The sequence below is a fragment of the Caloenas nicobarica genome, chromosome 1, assembly GCF_036013445.1.
Source record: "Caloenas nicobarica isolate bCalNic1 chromosome 1, bCalNic1.hap1, whole genome shotgun sequence".
Taxonomy (NCBI): domain Eukaryota; kingdom Metazoa; phylum Chordata; class Aves; order Columbiformes; family Columbidae; genus Caloenas; species Caloenas nicobarica.
Window position 1 is genome coordinate 16,462,936 of NC_088245.1, and position 21,853 is coordinate 16,484,788.

Sequence of the window (21,853 nt, forward strand, 5' to 3'; positions counted from 1 at the left end):
CATATGGCAAAGGCTAATTGTCTGCTAAAATGGCTAAGAATCAGACAATAGTTCTGAACTAAGAGCCACATCAAATATGTTTTGAAGTGAAACAGAATCTTTCCATTACCTTCAAGAGAAGCAAAATCAATCTCAAACTACAGAATCCTATGGATATATGGTGGGGAAGCCAATCTAATTCCTAAGGTGTATTATTTACTAGGCTATTGTAAAATCCTATTTTAACAGTTGGCGATCTATAGAAATCTATAGTTAGAGGTAGCAGTAGGTAGAGATCCATAGTTAGTAACAATTTAAAGGAAACAAACAGGAAAAAAAAAATTTGTCTAACCAGGCTGGAAAAATCAAAAGATGCCAACTAAATGAAGCATACTGAGAACAGGACAAAACTTCTGAATTCCTTATGACCCATCCTAGGTGGTCACTGCTTCTCTCTCTCCTTCATTATATCGATGTAGTTCAGCACCTCCAGAGTCCTTTGGCCAGCCACGCTCAGATATTCGGCTTCAGAAGAAAAGGCGGCCATTCCGGCTGTGCTGCCCACGCCCGCAGGCGCCAGCACCCCATGCGCTGGCACTTTGTGAGCTCCAGGAGCCCCGGGCATGCTGGAAGGAGTGGTCCGCCCCGGGCTGCGGGCAGAGGGGAGGGAGCTCCCGCAGCTGCACACCTGCGTGGTGCCACACTGGGTGGCAACATCCACCTTCTCTGCTTCTGTGACAGAGAGCTCAGTCTGTGACCAACCGTCACGCGTGGCACTGCGAGTGACGTGCTCCCTTTGGAGGGCTCGCTCTAACAAGCTGCCCTCAGCTGGGGCAGTGTGGTTTTTATTTTCCTCCTCTGTGACACATAAAATAGAGTCTCTCCCCTGAAGATGGATTGCTGCTTCTCTGGTCAAACTCTTGCTGGGCTGGAGAGGCACGGTGCTGGTGTTAGAGGCCTTGGGCGGCTCTGTGCTTGCTGGGGCTGGGACTGTGTTGGCATCATCTCTCTTCGAGGACCGTTCTTTGAGATATTCCTTCTTTTGGACTGTGTCTTCCTCTTCAGACTGTTTGAACAGAATCATGTGAATGCAACTGTTTAAATATTCAGTAACTAAGGATTACGTTAACAACTAAATAATAACTACGTTAATGATACAAACAGAGGCCAGAACTGTCTGGTTTTGGTTGTTTGTTTGTTTTTTCATCCAAAGGTGTACTCTGGCCTTTGCTGAAGAGAAGGTGGGTAAGGCGGACTTTCACTCTCACATAGAATTGATATTCTTACGTTGTGGCATTTTTATGTCCAAGCATGGCTGAAAACACACAGTGTGTCAAAAGTCAGCTATACAGCAGCTATACAGCAAGGAGGAGAGCAGAAGCCTGCTTAGCATCTTCCCACAGTCATGTTACTGTAATTCCACAAGACTTGGTATTATCAGGAGACCAGACCATGTGTCTGTTAAGATACTTAGGAAAATTTGCAGCTAATCATTTCTTGACTTCCTCACACACAAAGTTGCCTTGTACAAAACAAAACCATAAATAAGATACCAGCTACATCCACTCTCAGACGCACTCAGGCATACAGACGTCATTCAAAGGAACCTCTGCCCACCCATGAAGGGGCAGTACGCACTGTGTCGGGACTGGGGCTGAAACAGCTCTCTGTCTGCCTTGGAGAGTAACTGGGAGACTGGCTGCTGAGTGATGAGTCCACATCTGAAAAATCACATGAAAAGGAAAGACATGTTACCCACCAAAAATTCCCCAAACATCCAACTCTCAAGTACAGCATGTAGAATTAAACATTACTGCTTCCGATGCAGGTTTAAGATACTGTCTAAAGTGTTAGCAAGGTCAATGTAGATCATGGCAACAGCCAATTCCTCTCTTCTCAGGAAAACACGTCTTAACAGAAGGTGTGAGACAGGTGCCCCAGAGCTTCAGCTCTGCTGTGAATCAGCAGCCTGCGCCAGGAGCAGAACTGATACCAACAGGAGGGAGGACTCTGCAGAGTGAGGGCGGGGAGAGAAGGCAGCAAACTCCCCGTGCGCACTGGCTGCCATACAAGTGACATGTTTTTCTCTTGAAGGCACTTGGGAGACGTTCTGTTCTGAAATGCAGCCAGCACAGCTGATCCCCACAGCTACTGAGGGAGCAGAAAGGATGTGGGATCTCCCTGCTGCCTCCCCTCACCCCGTCCACATGTGGAATGACATCATATAGTCTCATGAAAGAGAATAAAGATCAGTAAAGCCTGGACCAGTAAAATGGCACATGTCAAAAATCTAAAAAATATATTAATTAATACAGAAAACTTGTCCAAGACTTTTTTCCAATCAGCAGAGGTCTGCAGGAATAGAAAGAAAGAAAGAAAGAAAGAGAGAGAGAGAGAAAGGGAGAAAGAGAAGGAAAGAAAGAAAGAAAGAGAGAAAGAAAGAGAGAAAGAGAGAAGGAGAGAAAGAGAGAGAGAAAGAAAGAGAGAGAGAGAGAAAGAAAGATAACTACTGGCACTTACTTGGCACTTTTAGTGATGTTAGTAAACTTGAGTTGTGGTGTTCAGATTAATACTATTGACCCCTCTGCTGGATTTTTTTTTAAGCAGCTACCACTACTTTCACGGCTGGCTTTTCAGTTTAGGGAACAACTTTGGAGGAAATGGGACAATGAAAAATATGTGTGTAATACTTACCAGAGAGAAGTTAACCTGAGTTTATCTCTTCAGAGAAAAGCAAACACAGATAGTTCTTAGTTACCTAGTAATGCTAGTCTTCTTCATACAGTGCTGCGTGAATCAAAAATACAAGCCCTCATCAAATGTAACATCCCAAAAAAATCAAAACACTTCTCCCTGGCTTTAAAAGGACCTGTTTCAGTTTTGCTTGTAGAGAACAAACAGATTTTTTTTTTAATTAATAACGTTTAAAATGTACTAACCCTTGTCCATCTCACGAAGATTTGAACTCACTCCAAACTTATACTCTTTCTCTTGTGCTGTTGTGAACTTATGAAAAAATTAAGTGTTAATAATGAGGGTTCAGCTGGACCAGGTTAAGTGAAGAACATTCAGTTTCTGTATTATATAAAGGAGTCACTGCACTGACCTGCTAATTATTTTAAGAGATACAAAACCCCTGAGTGTTATTGTGTACCTGGGTGACTTCTACAGGAAAAATATCTAAAAGATTCTTTATATGTATACTGGCATAAAGCTCCTTTATAATAGTGAAGTGTCCTGCATATTGTGTCTGGTCACTGCCGGCAGAATCTGATCGTAAGGGCTAATGGGTGACTTACACAATGTATTTCAGGCATCAGTTTAGGTGTGAATCAAACCATGTAAGTTACAGACCTGAAAGGACTACCCAAACCAGTTAACTAGGAGCAGGTTTTTTTCTGGATTCCTTATATAAACCATGATGGAAAAACCTTCCATAGAAGTTAATTTAGTGAAGCTAAATTCGGTTTCTAACCGGTGTGGATATTCCTTCTCCACCTCAAACGAATGGTGCAAACAGTAGGTTTGACAAAAAATATGTCTCTTTAAAAAGTTACCTCTTCAAATCCAAAGAGCTGGTTCTGTCTCCAGACTGATTCTTTCACAGACTCGTCGTCACTGAGGGATGCAAACATAGAGTTCTCTGATAAGTGATTTCCTCTCCTGTACTTTTATTTTCTTTCTGAGTTAAAGTAATTACCTGTGACTTTTTAGTCTTCAATTTTTATTTTGTCTTCAGTAACCATCAAATGCTTCCCACTATTGAGAGCATTGAACTTATTTCTGAATCTGAGATTTAACACCAAGAATCTGTTTTTCACAAACTTTACTTTTGTTGAAATGCAAAATGTAACATGAGAGCTGACAGAAGATAGTGTTTCTTTGTAAAATAAAAGGTGTCGTGGATCAGCGTCTTTCATAAAACTGTCTTTTGTAAAATGTGGGGCACTTACACGTGCTAACATTAGCCCAGGGATGACACCAGCTTCCTCTGTGGTCAGTGGAAGGAGACAGAGTCTTTTACAGGGCAAGCCAGACAACAGCTTAACTTCAGGGACTCAGAACTGTCCCGTGGTGCAGACTTTCCCTGTACTCATTAGAGGCAGAAGAACAATGGTACAAATGGCTTACATGTGCATACATTTATTAATATAATTCACTACTATTTTCACTGGGAAAACCTGAGTCCTTAGTAATACTGTCTAGAACTTTGCTTTCCTGTCCTCTGAGCAGGATTTCTCAAATTCAGCAAGGCCTCCTCAGTTGTCACTAGTTAATTCTATGGCACTCACCTTTTTTTTCTAGAATAGTTCTGTATATTCTCCCTGAAGTTAATTGGATAAGCATGGTGATAAGCAAATGTCTCTAAAACAAAAAAGTAAACCTTGATTTTAAAATGTAATAGCACAAATGCAATTTGAAAATAAATGCTTCTGTCAACTTTAAAAAATAATTTAAATAATTTGATTTTAAATTAAATTACTACATTTTGAAGATCCATGATGTTTTCAGTCAGGGCAGATACACTTCTGGTTATAGAAGCATGTGTCTTTTAAAGGAGAATAAAACCAGAATATATGTGCTTGAAATATTGACACTCACCAATTCTTTCCAAGTTTGCAGGTTTTTCTTTTTTTTCAGAGGGTAGGAAGTAGAGCTGTCCCTCGTGACAGTCCTGCAGGTGGGTTTTATGAAGTCCATTGGTTTTCTTGTAGCTTGCACTTGAGGCACTGTTACTTTTAAGTAAAACCTGTTCTGGATCCGTGAAAATGCCTTCAAGGCGTCTGTCAACGGAACTTTTTTTTGCACTGATTGCAGAATAAGCCTCTCTAGTATCATAAGGGTAATTTCTGTTGGTCATTTGATTTCTATCATCAGGATCAATGGAAAAAATGTCAGTACTGCTCGGGCCAACAAAAGGATTAAAATGCTTTGTGGAAGGATTATTATGAATTGGTTGGCTCTCATCTTCAAACAGTGCCAGAAAGGAACAATGACTTCCATCTTGGGGAGCTTTCAGTTCTGCAGTTTCTTTCACAACATCAAACAATGGTTCTTTTATTCCTTCACTGTTTTCTAATTCGTTACTGGTCATTATCACTGGATTTTTCCTGGCAGAATTCATATAGTCTAGCCTGAGGTTGGGGGGCCAGGGGTAGAAAGGAAAAACCAGTTTGCACAATACATAAATAGGCAAAATACTAACTTCTAACACAACAAATTATGATAACTGGATGATAAAAATCTGAACGATTTTACTCATGACACTTGCTTTTGTCCCAAATGTACATTATTTCAACTTAAAAAGTGTTCTGTATTTTATTTCCACTTCGTAGTAAAATTTAAAAGAGGTTCAGTTTCATGTCTCCAAACATACCAAGACATGGAGCACAGCCTCCTGAACAGGGAACTGTGATTTATAAAATCAGCCACAGTATGTCACTGCTGCTCCACCAGCTGACCAAAGAAGTCCACTTCAGGGGAAAAAAAAAAAAAAAAAAAAGGAAGCCAGCTGCTTGTGTTCATAAAAACTGTTTGTTCTTCAAGATTACAGTTATCTCCTGTACTGAAATCTCCTAATAAGCTCTGTGTACTGCTGAATTAATGGTCTCTTTAGCAAGTAACTGCCATTTGTATTTGAGGTCAGTAATCCTAATTCAGCACAGAATTTTTCTATTCCACCGTCAGGAGGCCAGTCAGACATTTTGTTCTGCCCACACCTGCCTACCGCATTTCTGATAGCAGTGGTTTGGAGACTGCCGTTACGCCAGCATCATTGGCATGAAAGCTATCATGCTTTTGCCTACTTGGCTCTTAATCAAACATTTTTGCTGCTTTTTTTCTAGGCTTGATCTGCTGACTGAACTTTCAGAAAATCTGAGCGAAAAGTTGAGAGGCTTCTGAAGCACAGAGAATTGGCAAAAGTCATTCAAAAAATGCCCTTTCTTTAAAAAAATTTAAGCAACATTATCAGTGGAACTTAATAGTAGTACAGAAAACTCTTACTGGAGGAAATTCTGTAATGTTTTGATCAGCAAATACTTGGAATTGGATAAAGATCCTAAAGAACTTAAAGGAGAAAGTAGTGTCCTTACAGGAACCCCCTCGAATAATTTTAAAAGGCTAAACACACTAGAGTTTGTTTCTGGAGAAACTTGGATAGATCTATGAGGGGAAGGTAAAAACATCTTGTGAAACAGTTCAGAGGGTCCTTCTTCACTCCAGCTGAACATTTTGTAATGCTAAATAAAAGTTAATAGTAGATGAGGAAATAGCTAGGCACTATTCAGAATGAAAGACATCTCTTTTTATAAGACATCTAAATTTTTTAGTTAATATTTCATGATCTTGACGTGCCACAGCTCTCAGATGTATGGACATCGATTACATCATCATGTTACAATTACATTAAACAATTTAATAAATTTATACTCTGCTTTTCATATACAGCAAAAGAAACACCCAGCTCCTGAGATATAAGAATTTATGGCTTATAATGGATGAAAACAAACCAAGCACAATACAAAGAAATGGATTTGAAGAACAGATGGAAAGGAGATGTTGTTAGTGAGCTGTGAATGGGCAGAGGACTAAGGGAGGTGCCATAAGCACAGGAGTGCAGGTCTGAGAGCCTGGGGAAAAATGAAACGGGAGATGTAGGTGAGATAAGGTTAGGCAGGGCTTTAATGTAAAGATACTAATCATGAGTTCACCAAGATATACAGCAAGGTGAACGTTATCCTCATGTTACGGTTTGCTGGAGAAAACCAGGAGAAGATAGGAGAAGAGAGAAAGTTAAGGTGTCAAGTACTGGAAGCTGACATGTTCATCCAGTCATCTTGTGGTCAGTGCACTCTTCGGTCACTTGACTTGCAGGCAAACAGGCTGTAGGTACCTTAGGAATAGCAAAATAATACATGGCTCCATCTAGCCAAAGCTAGAGACTGATAGGAACTTTCAACCATCTGGCAGACTTACAGAATAAAAAGAATACAGGAAGATTAGCCCTGTAAGACCCCTAGATCCAAGGCAAGAGCCCCTGGAAAGAAAATGAAATAAAATGTTCAGTATAGATGAGTCTGGCCCTAAATCCTCTGTGATTAAAAATATTTTAAATCAGCACATACAAAAAGAAATATATTCTAGATTTCTATTCATTCTTTTAAAAACAAAATGTACCTTCTCATAACAGTATTATTGTACCAATTAAAAAAAAAAAAAGCTACAGCTACAGAGAAGGAATGAAAATGCTTTGTTCCTGGAATTCCAAATACAAACAATGTAGGTGAAGTTGCTCAATTGCTACAGCATCAAGGTCATCAGAAAAGCACTTGCAACAGTGACCAGAACTAGTGAGAGCTGTGGCCTCTTAGTAAATACACGTTTCTCAGGGTTAATTCTGTAACACCATCATGTTTGTGACGTTGCGAAAAAATAGATCATGGTTCCAAGCGCTCATACTTTGCTGCCTTTCAGCAAGTTTATAACTTGGTATGCTCAGTCGTTGCATTTAATTTCAATTTCTATTTGAACAGCACCAAAAATCAGTAAAAAATCAAGTAGCAATAAGCTTCAGATTATCTTAGTATCTGTCTTACTTAAACTTGACTGTTATTTCTCTCTTTAATGTAAAATCACTGCCTACCTATGCAGTGGCTTAAACAGTTCCTGAGGCACTATATCAGGCTTCCTGAAAACACACTGGCTTGGAGGTTTTGTAATCCAAGGGTCTTGATCAAAACTGTTTCCTAGCTGAGAAAACAGTAGAAGCTGTTAAACTCTGAATATGTATATAAAAATAATAGTTACAGTGTTTAAGACTTCAAAGGTGGGTTTGCAAACAATATACGTTTTCCCACTATTTCTACTTCTTTTTATCTTTACACTAAAAGCCCAAACCTCTTACAGCCCAACTGAGTTCTGTATAATTCATATGTTTCCATATTTGCGTATCACTGTTGATATGCAAAATGTCCTTTTAGCACCCCATCCTCCCACAGTAGGAATGAGCTTGATAGACTGCAACAAGCTGAAGTTCCATCCCTGTAGCCTTGTCCTTCCCAGCCTATGAAGCCCTCTTCGCTCAGTCTCTCTGCATTCATCATGTGCTCCAAGCCCCTAAAAATTCCTGTGGCACTTTGCTGGTCTTGCTACAGTTTGTTGATCTCTCTCTTGTACTGGGGGTCCTGAAACCGGACACAGGTGATGCTTACATTTTTGCAGACAGGGACAACATTTGTGTACCTCTTGTCACTGAGAAGGCTTCCTGATCACCACCTTCTTTCAAAGATGAGAGACATCTGCCCTGCAGTGATGGCATCCTCCTCCCTCAATATACTTATACGTACCCTGTCCAGCCCCATGTATTTCTGTCTGTCCATGTTACTAAGAATTCCCTAACTTGTTCCTTCACTACTGTTTTATACCACTCTCCCCCAAACTCTCTACTGAGCTTGCAGATGTGCTAGAGAGCAGACCTTGCCAGAAAAGCCTGAAGCAAAGTAGATCTCCACTGTCTAAAACTTCTCTATGTCCTTTGTCACTAGGTCTCAACTCTATTTAGCAGTGCACAGCATTTTCCTTGGTTTCCTTTTGCTGATGACACAGCTGTGGAAGTCCTCCCTTGCTGCCCTTCTCACCCCTTGCGAGTTTCAGCTCTTCTCATCCTAATGCTGCCCCTTCCAGCTCAGGGGACACTTCTGTGATCTTCCTGGGCTGCCAGGCCCTCCTTCCACACTTCCCTTTTGCATTTGACCACAGTCAGGAGTTCCCTGATTCAGCCAAACTGGCCTCCAGGACCTACTCATTCTCTTTCATGCTGAGGCTGACTGTCCTTGTGTTTTGAAAACATCTTTTTGGGGATCCTTTGCCCATCAGGTCAGCTTCCTGTGGCTTTCTGCGTACTCATTCCCAAACAACCCAATATGTCATGATTCTTTAAGAACCCCAAAATTAACAAAAAGAATAAAATAGTAACATACACCAGAACAAATAACTTTCAATCATTTCTTGAATTTAAGTTAAACTGCAGGCTTTTCTCAATCCTTTTAGGAGCATTGAGAATACTGTAGGAACTATGTTACTTACTGAGACGCTGCATGATTACAAACAAGGTCACGATGATCACCAGGGATCATGCGATAGCCAGTTATACTAACTGTACATTTAAGAAAGCTGTATTTATAACTGAAATGTATTTCAGCTCTCTTTAACCAACTTCACAGGCCAGAAAAAAAAAAGCAAGCCAGTGGTATGTGACTAACTCTCTTCCTCAGATATCAGTGATGCTGAGAGCTCAGTGAACAAAAGTTCAAGTTAAGTGTATTTCATAACAATAAAAGAAATGCTCTTTCATATATGGAATATTCATTGCCACCAGCCTACACGATAATTATCTTCACAATCACACTAATTCTACACCCCAAATAAATGAAAGTTAGTTTAAAAAAATACTGTGGAAATGACAAAATATTAATCAAACCTGGTTTTGCATCTTCTCTTCACAAGTCTGTTCCCAAGCGTTGCCCATCAGGCTCGTGTTGAAGTTTTCTTCTGGAAGTTGTGTACAGTTAGAAGACCAAAAACCAGAAGAGGATGATGGACAGGCACTAAAAGCTCTTGCTATGTTGTCTTCATGTTCCATACTAGAGTCAGCATACCTTGATTCTGTTACTTGTGATAACTAGACAAAACACAGCATAGAGACATTTTATTTATCTTAAACTGTTTTGATGTAAGCATAAAGTTCAAAGTAATCAAACATTTCTATATCTTTTACATGTCTGCACACATACAACATGAAAGAGAAAATTTTCATGTATTCTGGTATTATGTTTTCAAGAAAAACATACGATAATAAGGGCTTATTTCAGGGAAAGACATACGTAACTACTTACGTTGAAGCATGCACACTAATGTTATCCTGAGGAGAGATGGGTATAAATACATTTTTAGCTTTAGACGTGTAGGTAAACGATCTGCTGACTTGGTTCTTAAGTAGTAAAATGAAAAATATTTTACTTCATCGAGAACTCCAGCATGTTGTGATACCAACAATGCAATCTTGAGCAAATCAGGACACAAGGAGACCTTTGAAGGCAAAACTCATGAAATGTCACTGTATCCACAGTTACGTGGAGGTAATGCCTGTAATCCAGCTTATCCGGTGAAAGCAGCACAAACTGCTAATGGAGTGCAAAAGCCTTGTACACTAATTGCACAAAATCTTGTACCTCAAAACTATAGGTTTCCAGAAATCTGAAAATTATGAATTTTATAAGCCACTCTTTCTGCTTAATAAAGTAGATATATCTTAATTACTTAACTTGGATATACTTCAACTTATGAAGATTTTAGAAACAGTTCTTTGCAACATACATTTTTAGCTTTACATCAGTGAGAACAATAAAGTTACTTACATTATACTGGTAGTTGACTTTCTCTGAGAGATGCTGCCTTCTTCTGTCCAATACTTGCTTTTGTAACCTTGTAAAATGAATAAAAACACCCTATGAAATACAAGATGTAAGATCTATAAGATTAAAAACATTCTGAGTATTTATTTCAAAATAATTTAAGAATATTTTTCCACACATCTTAAAAAGGTCTGATTCTTAAGCAGTTATGAGCAGCCAGTGTGTGAGTCAGTAACTTTAGGGTGTCTGCATTTGGATGGGAAAACAGTGTAAGTGGAAAATGCTGTTTGAACAGCCTGCTGTGTGAGATAAATTTAGTGTATGTACCCAACGTGAATAAAGAAACATTTAAAAAAAAGAAAAATTTCAGCTGTGTGTACAGTTTTTTTATGTAGAATACATTTATTTACGCTCTCATAGTAAGAATATCACTGGAATGCCAGGAGTGATTGTGAAGCTTCTTTGTCATAGAATGCTATATTAATGCTTACTTAATACCCCAAGTAGAAGACCATCATGAGATACCTTTTCCAGAATGTCCTTAAAGCTAACTCCTGCCTGTTTTAGACAAGTACCTGTTCTGGATGTCATCCAAGTTTGACATATGTTGTGTACGTAGTGGTGACATGGGAAGCTCTATATTGTGCCGCCTAATGGGTATTTTTACATCTTCAGTGATATCAATGTGGACTGGCTTCCTCTTGTTCTCTGCAATGAAAATATTTGGAATGTCAGTGCTGGGCTTAGAGAAAGTTTTGAGCTTCCTGAATTTTCGTTGGAGTACAAAGCCTGTTGGTTTATGTTTCTTAATCCATTTAAAGCCATATTTTTTGTTTTCTTTATGGCTAGCAATGCAAGAGCTCTATTCTAAATGACATTATAGTATAAAATTATTTATGGTCAGCTGCTGTGTGTAGACAGGCTCTGTTGCCCTCCTCAATCACCTTCTAATCTTCCTGAGCACAGGACAACAAATTTTCCACAATATGGTTTACGAATATGTCACAAAGGATAAGAGTTAGGAGTCAAGTTGTAGAGATGATTTTTAGGAGCTTAATGATAGATTTTAAGAAAGATACTCTGGGTAGAACTGACAGGCTATTCCAAATGCCCCCAAAAGTTATGAAAAAGGAAGTGGAACACTAATGGACCCATTCAATGGCAAAGGGAAAATGAGATGGATGTAGGAAGGTTCATAAGTGTGCAAGGCTTTAAAGGTGAAGCAGGCAGTAGCCAAGGTTATTTGTTTCCTTTCATGTCCTGATTTTTTATTCAATCATAATTTTTGTATTTACTTACAATTTTTTATTTTAGAAATAAATTATAAAAACACTTATTTGAGCATGAAGTTATAAGTGGAAGAACAACAACTGAAACAATCACAGTAATAGTTACAGACAACTGAATCTGTTGTCTGTGAAGTCAGAACACTGTTACACTGAACTCACCGTTGTCCTTTTTGGTTGATATCTGGTTGACAACGTATAGATTGAGGAGATCTAAACTGACTGCTGAACTTTTAGGTGATGTTACTCCCAGAAGCTTCATCTTGGATTTAAGTTTCTTCTTTTCAAAGAATTCCTAATTTTTTTAAAAGTGAGAATAAACTTTTGACAGAAGCTTCAACAACACGTTAGCAGCATATACAATTTTTAGTAAAAAATTCCTAATAATAAAAGTACATGATTAAATGTCCCTGAATTCTTACACCCTGTCTACTGTTATTTAGTTTATTGTTATTGCCTTGAAAAAGACTACAACTATAATTTGGTTATCACATTCAAAATAAATCACTGGTCTCTTGATGCTAAAAAATTAGTCCTTAAACAGTCATGCTTCAAACTTGTGTATGATAATTTAAAATATTTCTTTAAATAAAAGACATACAAAAATGCTGCAAGGAAAAAGTCTTTAAAAAATTTAAACTTGGGCTTTTTTAGGCAGCTTATAAACTATTAGCCAAATAAATCAGCAAGATTACATACACACAGCCATCTATAATGACACAAAGAGTTTATTGCTCTCCAGTTTTTGTTTCTTGACATAGAAAATACTCTTGTGACCAAAAAAAAAAGAGAAAAGAGTAAAGAAGAAAAATCTCTAAGACTGGGACTTCAGAAAGGCTTTTTCTTGCAAGAAACGAAAGGAAATATGAGTGGCACTTCAACTATATCAAGCAGATAATTTTGGAAAATTTAGGAAACAAAAAATCTCCATTTTGTAGGAGACCATTAATAATCATCCTAAAATCATTAGTATCAAGCACAGCAGATGAATAAATAAAAATAGTAAGATTTCTTTATTTTTAACCACAAGAAGGATACTGAAAACTGAAGGCGGTGCCAAAACACAAAATAGCATTGGCTTTTCTTCTGAAATGTAATTCCTCCCATGATTGTGGGTTACATGTAACTACTATACCCAACACGTTCGTTGGTAACTATTTTCTAGTATAGTTGATTATATCACAATCTTTAGCTTTCTAGGATGTTATCATCTACAGAAAACCCCTGTTCTTCAGCTAAGAATATCTGCAGTAAGGTAAATTCAGCCCGCGTACAAATCAACACTTCAGAATTCATATTGCTTTGGAGTCCACACCTTCAAAATATATCCATGTCCCTTCAGCAGCCCAGATACTTTCTTCCCATCACCTCTGAATTACTAAATTACTACTAATTTTGTAACAGCAATTACAAAATTACCACTGCGTTTAGTAATTTAGTACTAAATTACTAAAAGCAATCCTATCTTGGACCCTTTCCTGTTTTCTCTCCTCCACTGAAGCAAATTACACAGTTGTAACATAAATTATGTGGCTTAGACCAATAAAACCTTGAGAAAACAGATGTTTTGAGAACTCAGAGGCCTCCGGGAGACTGGGAAAGCAATGGGGGCAACAAGCTGCTGGTTGCTCCCATATTCCCTTAGGTAAAGCTTTTCATTTCAGAGTGTCTCCATATTGACAGCCTGTTTTTCCTCCTCCTGTACGTGCCAGTGTGTCTGCTCTGGGCATTGGGGGGTACCAGCTTCAGTGGTGGAGCTTCCCTACAGTGTCTCTTTTTTCCCAGCTGCTAAGGAGGAAATTGACTTATTTTACTATGGTTATAACTGTCTTCTGCTATTGTTTTCTTTCTTGTTCTTGTTTGAAATGTCTTCTGCTATGCCAAGGAAAAATGTAATTCTATTATTTCACTTTCAGATTCAAAACGCAAATAAGCTGGCCTACTTTTGCAAAAGCCAGATTAAAGTACTTCAATAAGCCTAACATTCTTTCGTGTAGCCCAGGAAAATAGCTGTGTATATGTGTGTTAGGCTAGCTGAGCACGTGGTTGTCGCTGTGAGGCTTCAAGCAATCCCGTGTGTCAGCACATACCAACAAAACATAGTAACAGAAGTAATTCAGTAAAACTTAAATCGGTCACATTCATTCATTCATGCTTTCTCCTACTCCCTCCTCTGCTTGCTGGAATTCAGTGTAGTAAACCTTGAACAAGACTTCTGCCCTAAAAATACATCCAGTCAGGCAAACGCATTACAACTGTTACGGTACAGTTTTGAGTCTCACTCCAAATGCTTTGAAAGCTTTTCCTAAGTGAATCAACTAAAGCATTTATGTAACACTATAAAATCCTGGATGGCTAGAACCGTTTACCTTCTGCTTTCTCCTTTCTTGCTTTAATATAATTCTGCTCCTGAAAGATGCAAATAATTATTGTTTTAATTGTAAAAGTACAATCTTGAGTCATGGTTTGAATTTCTTATCAATGGTATTGGGAATTTAGGGCACAAATTGTTATGTTATGTTACGTTACGTTATGTCATGTCATGTCATGCTATGCTATAATGGATCAAATGTTCAGGGAGCAAAGTCAACATATCTCTGTTGAAGTCACGTTGATCCTGGTTTACTCAGGTAAGGATAGGACTACATTCTATCTTAGGGTTACCAAATACATTGAACATTCAGAAGGAAAAGCTTCTAGGCGTTTGACCTGTCATGCAACTTTTCATCAATTCTTAATTTCTTAAAACATTATAAGAAATCTTTATCAATATATTCATTTATCCTAATTTTCTTTGTCAGACTGCAACACAGTTGCGAAACTATATTAGCAAAGAAAACAAAGGAGCATGGTACAAGTTTCTACTTTTTGGGACTTTACGGAATGTTGTGAACATGTAAAAAATATAAGAAAAATAAATTGTCACTCCAAGTTTTATCAAGCTGCTGTTGCTTGTGCAATGTAGGGGACAGTTATACCTTAAACTACATTTCTCACTTGTTAAACATAGTCTTAAATGGGTTATCTACAGGATATGGTGCATAAAATTGGAGCTCTGAATCACAACTGTGAGCAGGGTGAGCATGGCTGCAGTCCCTGGGTAAGAGATTAGGACATGTTTTTTCAGAGTTAGAAATATAGAGTATCCCCTTAGAATTACTTTTTTTATGGTGCTTAAAGTTAGAACACACTTTCTAAACATGTGCATATAACAATTGCCCTTGCAATGGGTAGAGTCCCCAGTAAAATGATACAAATGATAGTTTTTCTGACAACTAAAATGCAAATCTCAGACTCACGCAAGGAATCCTGACAGATGATTAACAGCAGCAGAAAGCAGCAGGATTATCTGCTATTTGCTCTGTGAGTCCAGTACTCCTACATGCTGCTTTTTCTGACAGAATAATATGACAGACAAGACATTTAGGATGAAGTTGAGGTTGTGGGTTTCATTCTTTTTCCAAACCGCAGCTCTCCCTTCTCCCTGCTTCACATCGGCAACTTTCAGAAACCTCATTTTCCTGGGAAGACTTCCAGATGGGTAAGGCATTATTTTAGTTTGATTCTGCAAAGAGCCAGGATGACTATAAAGCTCTGTTTAGCAAAGTTACTTTCAAAAGGCTGACAAAATCTGTGGGGTTTAAATTTCTGGTAGATATGCAGGTGGCACAGCACCTAAAGAAACTGAGTATTTTCCTTTTATTTAATGTTACAATTGGTGATTATTCTGCTATTTCAGTGAATCTCAGTAACTATACGTATTTTTCCCCAAATGGCAATCCCTGCCATTTGTGAGGGCGTGAGGAAAGGCCCAGGCGGGAGCCTCAGCCAGTCCCGGCCTGCAGAGAGACATTAGGCCCAAACGTGACCCGTCCTGCCTGGTCTGTGAGGGCCTCGGCGTCTCCTCGCAGTCTGGTTCAGGAGGGGACACTGGGACTGTCACACACACCATGGCTGTGCCGAGTCTGTGAGGGGACACCAAGGCTGTCACACACACCATGGCTGTGCCGAGTCTGTGAGGGGACACCAAAGCTGTCACACACACCATGGCTGTGCCGAGTCTGTGAGGGGACACTGGGGCTGTCACACACACCATGGCTGTACCCTGTCTGTGAGGGGACACCGGGGCTGTCACACACACCATGGCTGTGCCGAGTCTGTGAGGGGACACCAAGGCTGTCACACACACCATGGCTGTGCCGAGTCTGTGAGGGGACACTGGGGCTGTCACACACACCATGGCTGTACCCTGTCTGTGAGGGGACACCAGGGCTGTCACACACACCATTGCCCTGCTGGGTCTGTGATGGACACTGGCTCAGCATACAGCCATTTCTGGCAGCCTTAGAAGAGTTTCACTCACCGGCTTCCACCGACCCAGTTCATTTTCTGCCTCTGGGGAAGGAGGGAGGGCTGGGAGCGCTGCCGTGTGTGGTGCTGGGGACAGAGAGGAGAGGCAATGGCCGCCACAGGGACAGCCTGCCGCCTCCCAGCAGGGCCAGCGCCAGGGCAGCTGCTCTCCATGCCCTGGGCTGCCCAGTGCTGGCAGAGAGGAGGCAGAAGGTGGTACAAGGACAGAGAGCAAAAGAAGAGGAATACAGAAAGCCAAGTGGGGCAGGCTGATGGGGAGGAGACGATGCTCCGGTTGCTGCCAGCTTTCCTCTACCACCAGCATTTCCACACAGGCTGCTGCCAGAAGCTATTGCTCTTTTGCAAGGGAATCACAAGGTTCTTGCTGTCCCAAGTGAATCAAATCCAGAGTTATTGGAGGGGGTTACACAGTTGTAGACGTTCTGTCTTTCAGGCCCAGCTCGTCACTGCTATAATAAGCATAATTTTTAGGGAACGAGAGAAGCACCTTCTTCCCCATCCTGCTCTTCCTCAGATATTTTAAGGGCAAGGGAGGAATCAATGAGCATTTTTTACTATTAGGCATTGTTGCCCTTGGAGCTGCCTGATGAGCTTTTGTGTGTAAATGGTGACAAACCCTTGAGGAGGGACACAGAGCTGGGGAGGCTCCCTGTGCAGCTCCCTGGCTGCCTTCCCTGTGACTCTGCCATCCCTGCAGCAAGTGAAGGCGCCTGTTTACAAAACAACCATTAAAATTCTATATAAATCCCTCCCTGCAGTGTTCCCTTACCTGAAGTATCTTTACCCTAACATTTTTCAGGGTACCAATGCTCTATTGTCATTAGTACAACGATGTGGAGAGCGCTCAGGGCAGATATTAACAGCCTAATATTAAAAATGACCCAAGTTTTTTTTCTTTCTAATAGTTTTAATTTTGCTAGGGTGTTTATAGGATCTACAGCTAAAAGATTATAAAGTGAGAAGATCTGCTTCTGTAAAATATCAATAATTACACTGAATAAACTTATTAGACAGAATGTTTTACCATTGATATATCCCTGGTATTTCTGATTAGTATGCATAATTGTTTCTTGTAACAACACTAGATTAAAATCTTCATAGTAAAATATATCTGTATTTTAAGCGTGTGTGCCTCTACAGCTTACATGACAGATAACAGACTGAAAGATTAACTCATTTCATGACTTGAAGTAATCCTTTCTATTTTGTTTGCATTCCCATCTAGTGTAAATGTTTAACTTGTTAATACTATGCCTAAAATGTAGTTTCAGGCATGACATAATCCAATCCCTTTTACTTTTGTTTTTCCAATACAGTATTGATATTTTCTGTACCACCCTTAATCTTACTCTTCTATGGCAGTATCTGGATATAAAGGAAAAAAACTGCACTTTTTAAAATGTTTGATTTATTGAATCTGGTAGATAGAAGTAGCTCATAGAATCAAGAAAAAGTGGCATGGCGGCTTCAATAAATTATTTTTCAATATAAGAAAACTTACCTTCCTCAAATTATTTTCTGCAGATAAAGCTAAAATATCTTTCAAATGGTCATAAAATAAAGAATCAGTTCTTTCTTCACTGAAGGCAAAGTAAACAGTGAAATAAGACCTGAGATACATGTGACTCTAGATTTCTAGTGTCTAAATATTGCACCTTGACGGTCAACATTGAAATAATTGATTTAAATTTTTGGGAGTTGCTATACTTTCAAAGAATTACATGACATTATAATTACTTTTCAAAAGGTCATGAGAATGAGTTCCATTGAACTTAGTTGCATCTCTGGGAAGTGAAGTAAGTATAGAACAAGACTTCCTCCATGCATCAGAAACTGAAGTTTAAAGAAGAAAAAAGCCTTGAAGATTTCCCTTTTTTGTAAGTTTTTAACAGCCGCTCTTCAGAATAACTACGTCTTGTGTCCCTTTGTTAAGAAAGTATTATACAGGATCTTCTTCAGCTTTCTAACTGTTGCTAAAATAACTGCTGCAGCTGTAGTCCTTCGGCACTTGAGTCTTCCCCTCCAACACACTTCATTATCAGATCAGCTCTAGGTCTGATGCTGCAAAGCAGTCCAAAGCAGTGGACTATCGATCTGGGGTAAGACTACATTTCTCCAGGAAGGCTGGTATTGAAATGTTGACCATGCAACTTTTGGCACCCAGCTTTGAGTAAGTCCTTACAGAACTCCTATATAATTAATTAAGAGAGATGGGTGACTCAGAGCACCTAAGTGAGGCTCCTACTCTATGTCCCCGCACCCAGAGAGGAAGCAGGTAAATTAGGTAACTGAAACTGCATAAACTGAAAGTGTATGTCGCTGTCTGCAGCATTATTGTACCCTGAAGATTTGCACACCCTTCTTTACCCAAGCAGGATGGTCTTTCCCTTGAGTGAACTGACACTGCTTACGTAAAATCTTGTGCTCACTGGATACAGTGAGAGAGAAAGAGAGAAAATATGTGTTTCCAAATAATTTCTTAGAACTAACTGCAAATGGTTCTCATGTTTCTTAATTAATCTTCCATTGTAACATTACTTCCCAGCAAGTGTCCTCCTCTAATGCTCTTTATAACAAAAGAAGGGATTACTAAGCAGATGAAACCCAAACCCAAACAAACAATCAAAAACCCCAAAAACAAGCAACCAAACCAAACTCTAGGGATTCTCACAGTTGGGTTTAACTATTTCACAACATTACCCTTTTTTGTTGTTGTTGTTGTTAATTTCACATATTTTTACTTCAATTTTTGCTCAAAATGTTTCACCTTGATATCTAGCATTAGGTAACTAAATCCATCTGTAGATAACTATGTATGAGGCCTCAGCATTAGATTAGAAAAATGACAGTAAATTCCTATATGAGAAGTGTAGCATTCCTTTGGTATTCACAAGATACAAAAGGACTGCAAGATACCCTGGAAGAATATGTGGTGAGAATGAAAATCAACCTCAGTTTAAACACTTATATATTGAAATCAATGACTACCTATGCATACAAGGCAAGATAGTTTTGGCCCTGCCCTATTTGAAATAGTGCGATGAGAGATCACCTCTTCTACTTGTTTCTCCTGATATGCACTCTGTGCTGAGCTGGATCCATTACATGAGGTTTGAAGGAGTCAGGAGTGAGCAGCAATGGAAAGGGATAATGCCATTAGTCCAAAGACTAGAGAGTAAAGAGCCTGGATAGTTTCCAAACACATCAAACCAGACCCCTTAGGGAGAAGCACATCATCTACATGGGTTGAAATTCAAAGCCCAGTTGGGAAGAACATGGGATTGTGTCTACATGTCAGACCACCGGCCACGACAGTATCACTGACAGCGGTATATTCACACATTGCTATATGAAGCAGAGATTATATTATTAGACGGTATTATCTAGATGGAATTATTTTTCACAGAATGAGCCCTCAAGATGAAGTGCAGTCCTTGGCTTGATGGAGAACAATGTACAAGATCTGGTTCAGAATCTTGCACTGAAATCCCCACTTCACAAAAACAGTATTTCTACAAAGAACAACGAAGACCAAAGAATCCTCTATAGTTGGGCTAAACTCCAGTAAGGGAACAATGAGAGACTTGTTGAAAACAAATTAGGAGAGGGAACTAAAAGGGAGCTGAAATACTTACATGTGGCTAGGAGAAAGCTGATGGATACCAGACTTGAAGGAAAGAGTCAGTCTGAACCACAGCAAAAAGCTGTACAGCATTCAAAAGAAGATAACAGAAAGGAACACAAACTTTGATAAACATAAAAATACAATTAGATAGGCCAAAAAGAATTTGGGAAATGACTAGGCAAAGAAACCAAACCACTAAAACTTTCTTCTTACACATGAACCAGGAGCAAAAGCCTGCTAGAAAGTCTATACGGCCAGTTGGTGACCAAGGTGCAACATCAGTGCTCAGAGGAGACACGGCTGTTACACAAAAGATAAGTTAGTTTTTTTGCATCAGTATTCATTGATGAGGAAACTGGGGAGAATTTTATGCAGGAATCCTTTCTGAGGAACTCAGCAGAGGATCTGTCTGAAGAGAAAATAACACCAGATGAGGTCAAAATGACATTACCAAGACAGGAGGCACATGAGCACAGCACCAACACTAAATGGTATTCACTGGAGAGTTCTATAATGCAGCAGTATGGAAAGGATCACTTAAAACTCCTTTGTTTTGGAGACTAGAGGGTAGCAAATGTGACACAATTTAAAAATATATCCTGTGGCAATCCACAAAGCCTAATTTTGTAGAACAAAAAATAGCAGGAACTATAATAAGGGCCAGTACGTGAAGAGGCAGCATAGCTTCTGACAATGGAAGGGCTGCCCCATAAGCTTGTAGAAAAGAGTGATTGCTGTAGTCTTGATAGATTTAATTACAGCTGTTGAAAACATCTGTTACTGAAAGCTTTAGGGAAACTAAGCCATGAAATAAAAGGGAAGTTCCTGCCATTGGCTAAAACTCAAGAGAGAGTCGAGACAATATTTAGTTCTTGTATCCATGCACTCAGGGGCTGCTATGGAGCAGAGGCTGACAAACTCTGGAGTGGTACAGGAAAGCTGCAGGCAGGGGGAGAGGCAGAGAGGGCGAGTGAGAGAGAGCTCCCTTGTTGGACACCTCTTCCAGAACAGCCATAAGTGGCCATAAAGTGGAACTTGTGGGAGCCATGGTCAAAGCAAGCAGAAAGGAGTGGTTCTTCACATACGGGATGGTACATCTGAGGAACTGCTTGCCGAAGGATGTTATTATTTATGTAAGAGTTTACATGATTTCAAAAGAGGCTCGACAAGTACTTGTAAGAGTGGAATATTTCACAGAAAAACCTCTCAGTCTCATGAAATTCTCACAGCTGAAAATGCCCAGAAGTTGGGACAGTACGAAGCTACAGCAGGGAAGGTAACGTCATACGTAATTACCATTCTTTTTCTTCCTTGGGTATCTGCTTAGAGCAGGGGTGTCAAATTCATTTTCACCGGTGCCCACATCAGCCTCGTGGTTGCCTTCAAAGGGCCAGACAAATGTACATTTAGGGCTGTACATTTAGGACCGTACATTTGGCCCTTTGAAGGCAACCTCGGTGAAAACGAGTTTGACACCCCTGGCTTAGACCTATTGTTAGAGGCAGAATACTGTGCTTGGCGAACATTGGCCTAAACCAGCTTGCTTGTTCTTAAAGTCTCTCAAATAAGAGTTAATGAATAAATTGCAGCAGATGATCTTTTTGTTGTGGTACCTACCAGCTGCAAACCCCCAAATAAATTCTTGAGGCATGACGAAAGGATGGCAGCAGATCTTGTGTCTGGGGTGCATGAGTAGGATGGATTATTTTTGTGGATTTATTCCTGCCTGCACTTTCGCAGGGCAGAACACTGGCTCTGCTGCAGGCAGTACCAATATAACCATAGCTAATTGATACCAGCTATGTGATTTTACCACTTATACCTGTATTATTTCACTTGGCATGTAGCTTGTTTAAGTGTTTACAATGCACTTTAGTGAAGGATTAATAAAGAAATGTTCGCATTTTCTTCAGATGATCTGCGAACAGAAATCCTTACAGATTTAAAGCAAAACCCACAAACAATAGCATATTTGAGACTTCTGAAGGCCTAAAATAGACACATTTTCCATAATTGTATTTTACTGGAATTGATGGGTTCAGCTGAATTTTCTGTATGAAATAAGAAATAAATTTAACAACAGAAATATTTCTTTAAAATACAGATATGAAAGTTTTTAAGTATTAAAGCCTGAACATTAAAAGTGTAAATCTTTATCTGAGATCATTAGTCAGCAT

At 39.5% G+C, this 21,853-nt stretch overlaps 1 protein-coding gene across 1 annotated transcript; it reads right to left on the reverse strand.

Annotated features, from left to right (window-relative positions):
- Positions 1-421: 421 nt before the first annotated feature.
- On the reverse strand, positions 422-11,942 carry REDIC1 (regulator of DNA class I crossover intermediates 1). The gene is made up of 11 exons (XM_065658611.1): positions 11,826-11,942; positions 10,970-11,100; positions 10,398-10,464; positions 9,461-9,661; positions 7,625-7,731; positions 4,582-5,114; positions 4,272-4,344; positions 3,537-3,597; positions 2,919-2,985; positions 1,618-1,700; positions 422-1,045 (listed from the first exon to the last, which is right to left on the reverse strand). The coding sequence occupies exons 1-11, from the start codon at positions 11,940-11,942 to the stop codon at positions 422-424; spliced, it is 2,064 nt and encodes a 687-aa protein (XP_065514683.1).
- Positions 11,943-21,853: the final 9,911 nt, after the last annotated feature.

Bases quoted from the DNA above. Each gene is read 5' to 3' on its own strand.
- REDIC1 (XM_065658611.1), bottom strand. From the start codon at position 11,942: ATGAAGCTTCTGGGAGTAACATCACCTAAAAGTTCAGCAGTCAGTTTA. The intron at 4,345-4,581 runs GTGAGTGTCAAT...TTTTTGTTTTAG, and splicing joins TGCAAACTTGGAAAGAATTG to AGACATTTGCTTATCACCAT. The intron at 1,046-1,617 runs GTGCGTACTGCC...CTGTTCAAACAG, and splicing joins TCAGCCCCAGTCCCGACACA to TCTGAAGAGGAAGACACAGT.